The sequence below is a fragment of the Sturnus vulgaris genome, chromosome 10, assembly GCF_052056855.1.
Source record: "Sturnus vulgaris isolate bStuVul1 chromosome 10, bStuVul1.hap1, whole genome shotgun sequence".
In the NCBI taxonomy this organism is placed as follows: domain Eukaryota; kingdom Metazoa; phylum Chordata; class Aves; order Passeriformes; family Sturnidae; genus Sturnus; species Sturnus vulgaris.
Window position 1 is genome coordinate 12,399,720 of NC_142252.1, and position 14,324 is coordinate 12,414,043.

Below are 14,324 nucleotides of genomic sequence, written 5' to 3' on the forward strand. Positions count from 1 at the left end.
AAAAAAAAAAAAAAAAAAAGTTGGGGCTGCCGCAGCCCCGTTTGTCAGAGCGGTGTCAGGGCGCCACAATACCTGCGATGGATGAGGCGGCGCGGCCAATCAGCGCCCGCAGCCGGCGGGGCCGGGGGCAGCGACGCGGGGAAGGGGGAGCCGGCGCCGGCCAATGCGCGCCCACGTCCGCCCGCACGGCGCTCCGCCCCCGGCTCCCATTCATCAAGGGGGGGGACGGTGTCGTCTTTTCAATTCATTTATCTGCAGGAATGATTGCCGCTATCAGTCTCGCGTTCACCGCCCGGCTGAGGAGGTGAAAGTTTCTCCCCAGGAAGATAAACCGCAAAAGACAATATTGTGTATGATTTGCGCCTTTTTTTTTTTTGCGGAGCGAAAAAAAAAAAAAAAAAGGCCCCCCGAAAAAAAAAATCGGGTGAGTGTGGGGAAGCTCGAAGAGGAGAGAGAAACAATCTCTCGGCCACTTTGCAACATTCCTATAGCCAAAAAAATCACTGAAGGAAGTTTCTTTTTTGTTTTGGTTTTTTTTTTAATTTTTTTTTTTGCTGCCTGTGTTGAACTCTCGCCGTTATTGTTATTTGCAGCCAGTTTATTTTTGAGCTCACCCAACCCCCCCCCTCCCCACTTAAACCTCCCTGAAAAGTCAAAGCAGAGAGACAGTGAATATTTTTGGGGCACATTTTTTATTATTATTATTATTTGCAACTGCGAAGATCTCTTCCCCCCTTCCGCACCAGCTTTTTTTTTTTTCCCCCTTTTTTTTTTTCCTTCCCCCTGCGCTGATGCCGAAGGGGGTGTTTTTGATGTGGTTGCTTTGGTGGTGATCGTCGCTGACTTTCCAAAGAGGGTGTTTTCGCTGCCGCTGCTGCTGCTGCTGCTGCTTCTCTCCGCGTTGTGTGTGTGCGCGCGTGCTTTTTTTTTGGTTGCTGCATCGACGCTAGGAAGATGCTTCTGGATGCTGGACCGCAGTATCCCGCCATAGGAGTCACTACCTTCGGATCCTCTCGCCACCACTCCACGGCCGATGTCACGGACAGAGAAGTGGGGCTGGGGATCAACCCCTTCGCCGACGGCATGGGCGCCTTCAAAATCAACCCCAGCACCCACGAGCTGGCCTCGGCGGGCCAGACCGCCTTCACCTCGCAGGCGCCCGGCTACGCGGCGGCGGCCCTGGGGCACCACCACCACCCGACCCATGTCAGCTCCTATTCCAGCGCCGCCTTCAACTCCACCCGGGACTTTCTGTTCCGCAACCGCGGCTTCGGGGAGGCGGCGGCCGCCAGCGCCCAGCACAGCCTGTTCGCCTCCGCTGCCGGCAGCTTCGCCGGACCCCACGGACACACAGATGCCGCGGGACATATACTTTTCCCGGGGCTGCACGAACAAGCCACCAGCCATGCTTCGCCTAACGTGGTGAACGGGCAGATGCGCCTGGGCTTCTCCGGAGACATGTACGGCAGACCCGACCAGTACGGCCAGGTCACCAGCCCCCGCTCCGAGCACTACGCCTCGACCCAGCTGCACGGCTACGGCCACATGAACATGAACATGGCAGCCCACCACGGGGCAGGGGCCTTCTTTCGTTACATGAGGCAGCCCATCAAACAGGAACTCATCTGTAAGTGGATTGAGCCCGAGCAATTGTCAAACCCCAAAAAGTCCTGCAACAAAACTTTCAGCACGATGCACGAGCTGGTGACTCATGTCACGGTGGAGCACGTTGGAGGACCCGAGCAGTCCAATCACATATGTTTCTGGGAAGAGTGTCCGAGAGAAGGGAAACCTTTCAAGGCCAAATATAAACTTGTAAATCACATCAGAGTCCACACAGGTGAAAAACCTTTCCCTTGCCCTTTCCCAGGCTGTGGCAAAGTGTTTGCCAGATCAGAGAATCTCAAAATACACAAAAGAACTCATACAGGTACGGTAACCTTCTCTGTCGCTTTTCTCTCTGCGAGTGGAAGCGCCGAGCGCCGGGGCCAGAGCGGGACGCGGGGCCGTGCCGGAGGGGTCGGGGGCCAGCTTGGCTGAGGCTCGCTCGGGGAGGAGGGGGTTTGGTCCAGGGACCACTGCTTTTTTCCGGGAGAGGCCGGCTCGGAGCTCCGCTGCAAAAAGAGCTCTGTCACAGCCACGCCAGCAGCAGCAACAAAAAGAAAATGATCCCTGCCGAGGCAGAGGGGGAGGACGGCAGGGTTTGCTGCTGGGATTGTTAGGGCGGAGGGGGTGGGGGATCGCAGCAACCTGTCCTGTTTAAATTTATAGGTTTTAATTAATTATTGTTCGGCAGTTTTGGCTGTGGCACGATGAGAAATTGTGCTAAGTGTTGCAGGCAGCTCATTCGTCTCCTCTCTGCAATTCAGGGCTTGGTAAATATTTAATTCCGTTGAGCGATAGATATTAAACAAACCGAGCCCTGCGCTTTACTGTGTTATTGTTGTGCGAAGGGGAGGCGCCGGTATTCCTGAGAACTTTTTCCTTCGTGGGAGGTGGGAATGCAGCAGCCTCAGGCCGGGAGAGCGATCTCCCCTTGCTCCCACCCCCGAACGCTGAAAGCCAGAGCCGCTTTCCCTAGCGCTTTTGCCGAGGGTTTGTGGAACTGCCTTCCCGTTGATTACCCGGGCCGGATAATTTTCAATATTGCAGGAAAATATGGGGGAGGGGGCTGGGGTGGGTGAGAGAGTAAAATATTACGAGAAAGAGCTATAAAATCGGAAACTACACGCTGATAATCGTGTGTAATATCCCACCACGCCTGCTCTCTCGCTCGGAGCGTTGTGAAGAGGGAGAGGTGCCCGGGACTGGGGTTGAAAGGAAACTCGCCCGTCCGAAGGGAAGGGGGGGAAAAGAAAAGTTATTTAACTCCCCCGCTCTCCGAAACGGGCACTTGGCTGGAGCCGGAGGTCCGGAAAGGATAGAGACTAGAATCAAGGTTTTGGGATTTGAGCCTCGCTGAAGTTAGAAAGTTGCAAGTGTTTGAAATGAAGCCCTGGGCTCCGTCCGGCCGTGCGGTGACAATGAGCCATCCAGCCGGCCCTGCTTAATCAGATCCCTTTCCCCCCCCCTCCCCCTTCCCTCTGCAATAGGTGAAAAACCATTTAAGTGTGAGTTCGAGGGCTGTGACAGGCGCTTTGCAAACAGCAGCGACCGCAAAAAGCACATGCATGTGCACACTTCCGACAAGCCCTATCTCTGCAAAATGTGCGACAAGTCCTACACGCACCCCAGCTCCCTCCGAAAGCACATGAAGGTAAATGGAGGGCGCCTGGCGTGCGGGCCTGCCCGGGCGGAGGGCGGCGGGGCCGGCGCGGCCGTGCCTGCGGGCGGAGCGCGGCCCGGGGCCGGCCGGCGGCGGGGCTCCAGCTCCGGGCCCGCCGGGCCGCGCTCAACCCCCGCCCCGCCGGGCCGCGCTCAGCCCCGGGCCCGGCGCCGCCCGGGGCCTTGGGTCGGTGCGGTTCACCCGGGGAGGGGCAGGGAGGCAGCAGGACGCAGCCGGGGGGCTCAGACCGGCCTTGCCCGGCGGGCAGGGGCCGGGGCTGGAGCTGGGGCCGCCGGGGAGCCCCGCTGGAGAGCCCGAGCCTGGGGCCCGGTGCTGGGCTCCGTTGTCTGTGCGTCCCCAGGCGAAGGCCTCCGTCCGCCGCCGCTCTCTATCTCTGCCCGGGTTTTCTCTTGCAGGTCCATGAATCATCCTCGCAGGGGTCCCAGCCTTCTCCCGCCGCCAGCTCAGGCTACGAGTCCTCCACCCCTCCAACCATCGTGTCTCCATCCACAGAAAACCAGACTGCCAGCTCCTTATCCCCTTCCTCCTCCGCAGTCCATCACACGTCCAGCCACAGCACGCTTACATCAAATTTTAACGAATGGTACGTCTAAAACGCTAAAACAAAACAACAACAACAACAAAACACAAACCGAAACAAAAAAAAAAAGCCCCAAGCGATCAAACAAATACCCTATTTAAAGACTCCAAAATAATGGACACTCTCAAATCAAAATTTAAATGAGTAAACAAAAATAAAATGCTGCCAGTAGACCCAGGACTGAGTAAAATGAAGACTTAATTTTAATTTTTTTCCTTTTTTTTGTCCTCTATTATTTCTCTCCTTTTTTTTTTTTTTTTTCTTTCTTTTTCTTTCTATTTTCTTTTTTTTTTTGCCTGACTGTTCTGCTCTGTTCCAAGGCTTGGTAGGCGAAGGGGTTAGTAGAATGCATAAGAAGACAAGGTTACCAGGGCAAATGCCAACTGTGTAGGGCTTTACTGGAAACCACTGATTAGAGATCGCCAACTGCATGTCTGCTCGGGCAGCGGCCTTCCCCCCATCCCCTCTTGTAAATACAGAATTATTAGCTTCAAAAACAAAACAACAAAAAAAGTGTACTGTTTGATTTTGTAAATAGTTATATCGCAAGTTGAATAAGGGGATATGTGGATTTGTGGTCTTTGCATATATGTGGGGGGAGGGGCGGGAGGGTGGGAGCGACGGCGGGGGGCGGAGGTGGTGGGGGGGCAGAGGGAAGAGGTAGAAATTCAACTATTTGTACTGAATGGCAAGAATGTTCTAGTAAATGTGTATCAAAATGTGGATTACTTTGTATTATTACAGTCTAAACGTCGATCTAACAGAATATTATTGGTATTAATGTGCTTTTTTGTATAAAGTGCAACATTTCGTCCCAAAGTCCAGTCTAAGTAGTGCAGTAAAATGTTGTTACACGTCCTGTCAAGAAATTCGTATAGTGAAAGCCTGGATCTGCGTGTCAAACTGTTACATTTGTTTATGTAAAGTGATATTAAAAAAAAAAAAATATATAAAACTATATCTGTCCGTTGCTTTTGGCAAATACAAGAACATAATGTATATAAATCCTAATTTCCATATTTATCCGCATGTAAAGGTCCGGTTATACCTGTTACAAGATATTCAATATTTATGGCTAGAAGAATTGGTATGTAAAATTTAGTTTACAGAACTGTTTGGTAACATTTCGTACCTTATTAAAGATTCTTAAATCCCAAGAATTGTGGTAGGAATTCTTATTCACTAAGTCAACCTGCTGCAACTCCTACTAGCTTTAGGATATTAGAATAAAACTGTCCCAGTTTTTCACTGCTTTCCATTATGTCATCACTAAAGCAGCGAAGGTGATATAAATGTGATAAATGAAAGGATCCCTGCTGGCATTACTATAGTGTGTAATTAGTATTTATATCAAAATTTATGAAACAAATTTTCGGCCGCAGTATAATTTAAATGACCTTTGCAGACATAGAATAACAACCATAAAAATAACAGAAATAGATTGCATATGCTACATAAATATTAATGTGGGGAATTGTTACACGAGAAGTGCTGCATTCCACTCCAACACTGTCCATGAATCTGCATAGACTGGGTCCCTAAATTAAATTAATTCGGATAACATATATTAGGAGATTTAAAACAGAGGAGATTTCGGTTGCTATTTTAATTTAAGGCATTTATGACCATAACTAATTCTTAGGCAGTGGATTCATGACTTTCCTTGGGCCTTTTACTCCAGGAAGTACAGCACTCTTTCACGAAGGCCGTTGTTGTTGTTGTGTGTATTTTTATTTGGGTTTTTTTCTTCTTATTTTTTTTTCTTTGCTGATATTCCTTACAACGTGATGTTAATTTAAATCAATTACTTCTTATGCTATGTTATTATTATTACTATAATTTTGCTAGTGTTAATAGCTTTCTAAAAAATAAATCTAGGGCATAAGAATTATTTTATGTAATTTGATTATCTTTCTATCTCTTTTATTTATTTCTCATTTACTTAAGAAATTCGTTCCATTGGCTGGCGTTGATACAGTAAATTTGTAAATGAGAAGACAATATAAAAAATCTAAATTACTTGTGCTTAATGACTGTAGCAGAACGCCTTTTCTCTAAATCAGATTGTCTTCCTTGCAGTTTAGTTTGATAGATTTGCAAGCTGTACTGCTTCCACTAACTTAGCTACGGTTGTTGGAACTGTTGGGCTTTGTTCCTGGTTGTAGCTTGCATGATCGCCCCATTAAGCAGACAACATATCAACAGACAACACAAATCATGAGGTTGGCTAAAGCTGCGAGGGCTTGTGATATGTCATAGAGTGAATTGCACAAACTGACCTTCCAGTAGACCAAGATGACACTTTAACAGCTTCTTTAAAGAAATATTATGTGTACAGCGAGTCAATAGCCATATTAACCGCTCGGGGGGCGGGGGTGCGGGGGAGCCGCTCTCCCCTCACATTCGTGCGGGCACTCGGCAGCCCCGGCGGTAACCCACCCAGAGCACAGCCCGCTGCTTCTCAGCAGCCCACCGCAAGAATTTTTCTTTGTTCCTAGCATTTGGGGATCTCCCTCGGAGACTTTCCACTGCCCGAAAGCACACGCCTCACACCCCACCCCTCAAAAAAAAAAAAAAAAAAAAAAAAAAAAAAAAAAAAAAAGGAGAGAGAGAGGGTTTGTCGTCTTGCTCATCCGAAGCCCCACTCCTCTTGCCAGTTCGGCATCGCAGCCTGCTCCCTGCAGCACCCGTGGGAAGGCTTCCCTTTAACTTTACTTTCTACAAAATGTTGTTATTATAAGGCTAATATCAGTTTTCAATGAAAAGAGCGCCACCTTGCAGGGTTTTGCGAGATAGGAAAAGTTGGAGCCCGGTGGGACCAGGGCAGAAAGTGTTGGGACTTGAGGAAATGTAGCCCAGCGAGCAAAAGAGCCGGGGGAAAAGTGTTTCATGCGCCGAAAATGTTGCTTGTTGCGAATCTTTCAGGGTAACTGTCTTGGCGACTTTGCAGGGCATCGGTTATAAAAAATGTAACCTGAGCGTATCTAAGAAAAAAAGAATCGTTGAGCTCGTCTGAGCCACCCATCTGTAAAGTAAACCCGGAGAAACGTGGTGAGGGTGAGATATTTTAAAGATGCGTATTGCAACTTTCTTTGAACTTGTGTAAAGTCCCTAGTGGTCGCTTAACTCAGATCTGTTACTTGTGTGTATTGGAACACTTGGTTAATGAGTATTCTTTTAAACTTTCAGTCTGAGGTTTTTTTGAGAGTCCTACAGCAGGAAGGATAATTCTAGTGTTGTTGTTGCTGCTGCTGTTGGTTTTTTATCTGGGGTGAGGGGGAACTGTGCGATACTGGTTGATCTCCATCCCGTGTATGTTCTGAATTAGCCACGATCACTGGCGCTGGAATTGTTAATGCTGAATTCAAGTCCACGCCATGCTGGTGCTTGTGCTGTTCGCTTGGCTCTGGAGAGGGGAGCAGTGCTTTGAAATCCCCGGCAGAGAGAGGGGTGTTTTTCAGGCAGAGAGGTTTTGAGGTTTCTCTCGGCGGTTTCTGCACTGTTTTAGTCTCTAAACTCAACTTTCCTCTAGTAAGACTCCCTTTGCGGATTTACTCACAAAGGCTTGCAAAGAGAAACACCGACCCCAGCTCTCCAGCCTCAACGGGGGCCATCATTTTCTTTCTGATGTCTGGCTCTGGAGATGCTGTCGCGGTACTTCTCCTGCGTGGGAAAAGTAGATTTCGCAGCCCACGGCAGGCCGTGCAGACAGCCCCGCGCCTCTCCGCGCTGCCTGGCCCGGGGTTGACGGAACGCTTAGGTCCGGTGTCTGCCGTCCGCGGTCTCCCGTGCCCGCGGAGGCTCCCGCCGCCGAAGGGGAGTATTTGAAGATACCCAAAGCAGGACGGCAGTGCCGGCGGGGAGAGTGCAGGAGGCTGTTCGGGTGGGTGTGTGGAGGGCTGTGTGTGCTGGCCCCTCTCGGGTGGCAACCCCTGGCCGTGCTTGTGCCATTTGCACGCAGAAAGTTAAACGCAAAACAATAATCTGGCGTTTCCACTTCCCCCGCGAAAGACTCGCCTTTCAGGTCGCTTTAATGGTTTGTGAATGATCGCTTGAATTTATTAAAGGCAAGTCCGGCACTCATAAGGCAAAGTTAGCTTCTTTAGTCCAGACACTGTTTGAAATGGGGACACCCGCTCCGCGCTGGCTTCGTCTGGTTATCGCCTTCCTTTTAGCCGTGAGGAAGCAGCAGTCCCTGGGCTGATGCACGGAGCTTCGACACTTTTATTTATTGTTTTTCTGACCATGCTGTTAAACGGCTCTGAATCTGTAAGTTTTCCTGTCTGGCAGCAACTTCTAAAGGGGGCGAGCAGCGAGCCGGGCCGCGGACCGAGCCGGGGCGGCGGGCGCGCAGGAGCCCCGCTGCACACCCGGGCCGCAGGAGCCCCGGCGCGGCCGGCGCGGGGCCAGAGCCCCGTTGCAAAGCCCGCTTCCAGCAGGCAGGATGGGGAAGGAGATCCCCTCTGGAAAGGGCAGAGTATTTTAAGTGACCTGACGCTAAAAGAACCCATGTGCGTTTTGCGGCTGGAGCTCAGAGGGAGAGGAATTCGTGAGCGAAGGAGGCTGTGCAGGTACTAGGCACACCGTGCATCACCATGACAAAGTTTACCTCTGCATTTGCACGCACACGCACCCCGTTCGCACCCGCAGCACGCCTGCGAAGCCGCTCACCGCCGTGCCCGCCCGTGTCTGGGACGCGCCCGCGGCCCCACGCACACGTGAGCGCCGGGCACCTCGAGATGAGGGCTCGATCCCCGCGGTTAGAGCGGCGTTCCCGCGGGAATCCACACATTTTCCTCAAAAGGTGGCTGTCGATTCCCTGCTGAGCGGGGCTTTGCTGCCGGGGAACGCTGAGAGGCCCGGCCGGGGCCCGGCGCGGCCGCGCAGCCCGGCCTGCGGAGCTGCTCCGCGGGCGCGGGGGTCCCGTGCTGGGCACGGACATTGCGTGAGCTGTGCCTACAACTCACGGGCACACGGGCACTGCCGCAGATGCACACGAGCTCACCGAAATCACCGTTCGCGTTGCTGATTGCATTACAGATATGCTCGTATCTGCACACTACCTATCCTCTATCTACATTTGTACGTAAAGAAAGAGCGGTGTTTCTAGAAAGACACACATTCATGTGTTTGCACGGAAGTGTATTTTCGAAGGCTCACAGAACCTCTATTATTCAGTGCAAACGTTTCTGTACAATGGGTGGCATTTGTAACAGAATGGGTGTAATTTGCAAATTCACCCAGAAAGATTAATAACTGAGATTTCTATTTTGAATGAGGGGCAGGTCTGATTTCCTGAACCTGCTGAACGTATGAAGGTGGGTTCCATTTCACCGTAAAGATACTGCGTTTTTGGAAGCATTGTTTATTAAAAATGGCCAAGGTTTTTATTTTGTATCATTTTTTTTCCCCCTGCTGCGAACGTCTACGGGTCAGATTTGGTTCATCTTCGATAACATGAAACACGATCCTGTGAAGCGAAGGGGCTATTTTTATCATGCAGCTGGAAGCTGTCATCAATTCGTAACATTTATTTCGGCTTTAGAACGATAGTATAAAATAGCATGAAGTTTCCAGATGACGCCCGTACTGCAGACAGGATTTTTCAAATATAATAAATCAAATTAATTACCTTTTAGATATATACGATCATACTACCTCTCTATGAAACTGCTATTAAAAAAATGCTCGATGTGTGCATCTGTGATTGTGCATGTGTTTACATCTGAGGACCCAAACACCGAATTAGCTGTCTGGGGTAGCTGCAGCGAGGCAGGATGCAAGATCAATGGGGCACACTCAAGTCCGAGTCCTCACATGCCGCTTGTCGAGACGTGGGCACGACTTTGCTTAACAAAAAAAAAAAAAAAAAAAGAAAGTTGTGTTTTGGCACGGGGAAGAACTGTAAGATCCTTTAGGACCCTTTTCACTTCTAAATATCCCGTGAGGAAATACGACTAAAAAGTGAAGAAAAAATAAGCCCGGGAAAATATCCCGACATCAGCAAGCTTCCCTCTGCCGGGCCATGTGTTTTGTGCTTGATGTTGCCTCTTTCGGGGGCCGGGGGGCAGAGGGGAAGTTCAGGACTGACCACCCGGGGACGGTTCCTAGAAACAGCGGCTGGGCGTGGGTGCGGTGCGTGAGTGTCAGTGGGGTGTGTGTGTATGTGTGTGAGTACTCTGTGTGTGTGAGTGCTGTGTGAGTGCTGTGTGAGTGTGTGTGAGTGTTCTGTGCGTGTCAGTGGGGTGTGTGTGTGTATGTGTGTGAGTACTCTGTGTGTGTGTGTGCTGTGTGAGTGCTGTGTGAGTGTTCTGTGCGTGTCAGTGGGGTGTGTGTGTATGTGTGTGAGTACTCTGTGTGTGTGAGTGCTGTGTGAGTGTGTGTGAGTGTTCTGTGCGTGTCAGTGGGGTGTGTGTGTATGTGTGTGAGTACTCTGTGTGTGTGAGTGCTGTGTGAGTGCTGTGTGTGTGAGTGCTGTGTGCACCAGCGGGGTAGGTGTCTATTTGTGTGAGTACTCTGTGTGTGTGAGTGCCCTGTGCGTGTCAGTGGGGTGTGTGTATTTGTGTGAGCCGTGTGTGAGTTTGTGAGTGCTCTGTACGAGTCCTGTGTGTGTCTGTATGTCTGTCTGTGTGTCTGTCTGTCTGTGTGTGTGTGTCAGCGCCCGCCGCGCGCCCCGGCGGCAGCCCCGGCGGCGCATGCGCGCCCGCGGCGCGGCTGCACGTGCTGTTGAATATTTATGACGCGGCCCCGCCGCCCGCGGAAGGTGCTCGTGCCCGCGCCCGCCCCGCGCCCGCGCACGGCAGCACCGCTGCTGCACGTGCTGCCTGCCCGGCCCGACCCGGCCCGACCCGGCCGAACCCGGGCCGACCTGGCCCGGCCCGGCCCGTCCGGGGCTGCCCCCGCCGCGCCGTCCCCCTGCCGCGCAGCGATGCGCCCGGGCAGGCGCTTCCAGCCTCCCCCCTGCACGTTGGGCAAACGCGACCTCCCTCCTTTCGCGGGGTCTTTAGCGAGCCCCCGGCCCCCTCCTCACAGCCGTTCTCAGCGCCGGGGGTCGCCGGCCGAGTGGCTTTTCGTGGGCTTATATGTCAAAACGCGATGGGTACAGTCACCAGAAGAGAACTGTCTCTGGGTAAGGGAGAAAGGTTCTTGTAATGGATTCCTTTCTGTCTCGCTCGTCTTAAGAAAACCTCTTCATACTGTATGGCCCATCATATTTTATTGCTGATATATCGACATCGCATGATAGATCCGAGGAAGAAACGCAGGGTCTTGGCACTTATCTCTTTGTAGGCTGTAGGTTTGTTTTGTTTTGTTTTTTTCTTAACAAATAGTAGTAATTCCCAGTACTCATTGTTCAGCAGCACAAAGTGATTTTAGAACCTTTTGTACGGTGGCAAAATAACATCCCATGGTATCAGAAATGTATCTTCGTAATGACGTGGATTTTTCTTTCCCATGAGCCCGGTGGGGAGCGGGCAGGATGGAGGCAGGAGCCTTCGTAACCCGCGCGGGCTCTCAGGCACACCTGGGCACTTGCCCCGGCCCGGGCACTGCCGCGTCCTCACGGCCCGGCCCAGCACCCCCGAAGTTCCCAGAAAGGCCCTTCCGGGTGGAGCCAGAATGACTGGAAATCTCCCAGCGACAATTCCCTTTCCGTAGCCTCTCTCTCCCTCTTCCCCCTCCGCCATAGCCCACTTCTCTCCATCGCCCCCTCTCTCCTCCTTGTCCGGAGCTGTAGACGAACGCGCGCCCATAGGTGTGTGCGCCTGGGCTGGGTTGTGGAAGCCTCGCCGGCCAACACCTGGAGTGCTTGTGCCCCCCTCCCCGCATGGCTGAGGCTCCCTGCACGCCCCAGCCGACTACAAGGGGCGACAATAAAGCCCATGTCCATCATGTCGCCTTCTCGTTTCAGAAAGGGCAGATCCTGACCTCGGTTCCCCAAGTGGAAGCTTGTCTTGGGCACGCACTGTTGTCACCATTTGCTCCAACATTTAAACAGATGTGTATTCATACATATTTTCCCCCTGCTTCCACCCAGGCGTTTTTCTTTCTTCCATTTTCCCCCTTAGCCGAAGGGGCAGCTCCCCCGTAATTGCAGGGGCGCAAGAACGGTGTTCAGGGGGACAGTGGCACCCGGGCACACACCTGAGTCACATACCCACGCCTTCGCGTGGCAATCCTCGCCCATCATTTAGCTCCCAAGAAAACTGTTGATATCTGAGTGTGAGCCTGAACCTTTGCATTTAGTGCTCATGGCTGCTTCGTTTCCTCCCTCCCCCCAGCCCTTTCCCCTCCGGGTTCGTCCCTCTGTTGTGCTTCCAGAGATAACCAGGTCCCCCCCGTGGGCTGGGGCAGGCGCGGGGCGCGGGCGGCTGCGCCAGGACGGGACCGCGCAGCGCTCGCTGCGGGGGCAGAGGAGGGGGACGTGCCCTCGCTTCTCAGCCAGCTGGACAGGAATGGGCTCTATTATTATTTTGTTGTTGTTGTTGCTGTTAGTAATATTATTGTTATTGTTATTGTTGCTGTTACTATTATATTAATTTAAAAATTATCCCTTTGCATCTTGCAAAACGTCTGTAAATTTACCTTAAACCTGCTTTTTTTCCTAGCCAATGGTGTCAGGGGCCGGCTAGCCTGTCCCTCCGGAGCATTAACCCTTGTAGCTAGCTGGAGTGAATGAGAAGCTGAGGTTTGGCCCTGAGGAGCCGTGTGTGTAGATCTGGCACAGCTTTGCTCCCTTAACTCCTGGATCTTTGTTTTGGTGGCGACCAGGGAGAGCAGGGAGCGCTGTGCTCGCATTTCCCTCAGGCTTTTACACACGCACACACACACACACACACACACACACATACACAAATCCCCCTTTCCAACTTTCTGCTTTTTGCGCTTCCCTTCCAGTTTTTTTCACTTCTCAGACCTACTGGCAGCATTTGCCGAGATCTAGATCCCCGTCGTGGTAAGTGATGCTTTTCTCCATTGCAAAACTCGCTCAGCTGTCGGCTAACTGTCCCAGGGATGGGTGTAGAAGTTGTATTTGTTTGGAACAGAATTGCCCAACCCCAGTGGTTTCACGTCAAGCAGCACAGAGTAAAACTATTGTCGTGTATTAACTCTGAATGGGAGCAAACAGACCAAATAATCACTGCTGGCTCCGACAGTAGTACGGCACTAATGTCATTCTTTTTAAGTTTGCAAAGCAACTTTTTTTTTTCTCCTTCTTTTTTTTGGTCGTTATGGGGAAAGCGAGCCTGTGTTTTCGGTCGGAACTTATATATTTACATTACACACCAGATCATGACAAAGTATACAAAGAATGCAGCTGCCATATGTGCTTTGTGAACATACAATTATGATTGGGGGGTTCAAGCATTCAGCTTAAGTGTTGCAGACACACTGATACCACTCTGCAAGGTTCGTGCAGTACCTGAAAACTCACTCCATCTTTGGGAGAAGGGCTAGAAGGACGTTGCATTTTTAAAACCTCTATTTTTTTAATAGATCAACTTCAGTAAATGCCTCCTGGACGTTTATTTTTAATGTACAGTCTGCAGCTCTGACTGGATCAAATTCACGATTATTCAGATGAGGTTGAATTTGAATAACTTGCTGGTTTCTCTCCCCCGCCCTCCCCCATCAAACTCCCCCTCCTTTTTTTTTTCTTTCTTTTGCTTTTCTGTTTTTTTTTTTTTTTCTGTTTTGTTTTTTGTTTTGTTTTGTTTGGTTTAAAAATTAAGTAAATTTAGAGAACCGCTGAGTCCGGCTGACCTTTGGCTGACATAATTTAGCAGGAGACCGGTCGCAAATGCGGACTGGATAAATTAGACGCTCTAATTCTCCGGGTAAAACGATACTCAGAGCCCAGCTCCCAGCGCAAGGAGCCGGGCCAGGGGCTGCCCCGCGGCTTGGGAGCCCTAGGGCGGCGGCAGGAGCCCGGTCCCGGCGGAGAGGCGCGGGGAGCCGCGGGCACCGCCAACTTCAGGGCTGGTCCCCCGCGGGCCGCTGAGAAGCGAGCCCGGTAACCGCCCGCTAATGGCTCCTCCCGCGGCTCCGCCATCCGCAGCCCGATACGCGCACGGGTGCCGGGGTCGCGGCAGGGCCCGGGGGCTCAGCGCTGCCGCCGCCCCGCTCCGCGCCCGCGGGCTCCGCCCGGCCACGCCGCTGCCCTCGGGGTCGGCCCGGTGGCGGCGGGAGAGGGGCCGGGGCCGCAGCGGCCGCTCCGCCGGCGCGGGCAGCGATCCTCGGCGGGCCGGGCTCGCCGGCGGCGCCGGGGGCGAGGAGCGGCCGCCGGCCCTGGGACGCGGTGCCAGCCCCCGCCCGGCCTGATTAGCTTGTCAGGGTTTATCTCGTTAAGTTGTGCAGGACGGTACTGACATGACAAGGCACGGGCAAACTCTGGTGAGGGATTAATCTCCAGAAGTTGCTGTGACAAAAATGGAAAAAAAAAAAAAAAAAAAAAAA

The 14,324-nt window shown here is 51.9% G+C and overlaps 1 protein-coding gene and 1 long non-coding RNA gene across 3 annotated transcripts in view; both read left to right on the top strand.

Moving 5' to 3' along the window:
- The first annotated feature begins 245 nt into the window (after nucleotides 1–245).
- On the top strand, nucleotides 246–3,987 carry ZIC1 (Zic family zinc finger 1). The gene is made up of 3 exons (XM_014877862.2): nucleotides 246–1,930; nucleotides 3,093–3,256; nucleotides 3,682–3,987. Exons 1-3 carry the CDS (start codon nucleotides 955–957, stop codon nucleotides 3,877–3,879), a joined length of 1,338 nt encoding a protein of 445 aa, XP_014733348.1. The 5' UTR covers nucleotides 246–954; the 3' UTR covers nucleotides 3,880–3,987.
- Nucleotides 3,988–12,412: 8,425 nt separating this feature from the next.
- LOC148222651 (uncharacterized) overlaps nucleotides 12,413–14,324 on the top strand; it is a 65,358-nt gene continuing 63,446 nt past the window's right edge. Inside the window, exon 1 of one of the 2 annotated variants that reach the window (XR_015805727.1) lies at nucleotides 12,413–12,822. This is a non-coding gene — a long non-coding RNA (uncharacterized LOC148222651). The remainder of the gene's footprint in view (nucleotides 12,823–14,324) is intronic. The other variant, XR_015805728.1, reaches the window with a different exon arrangement.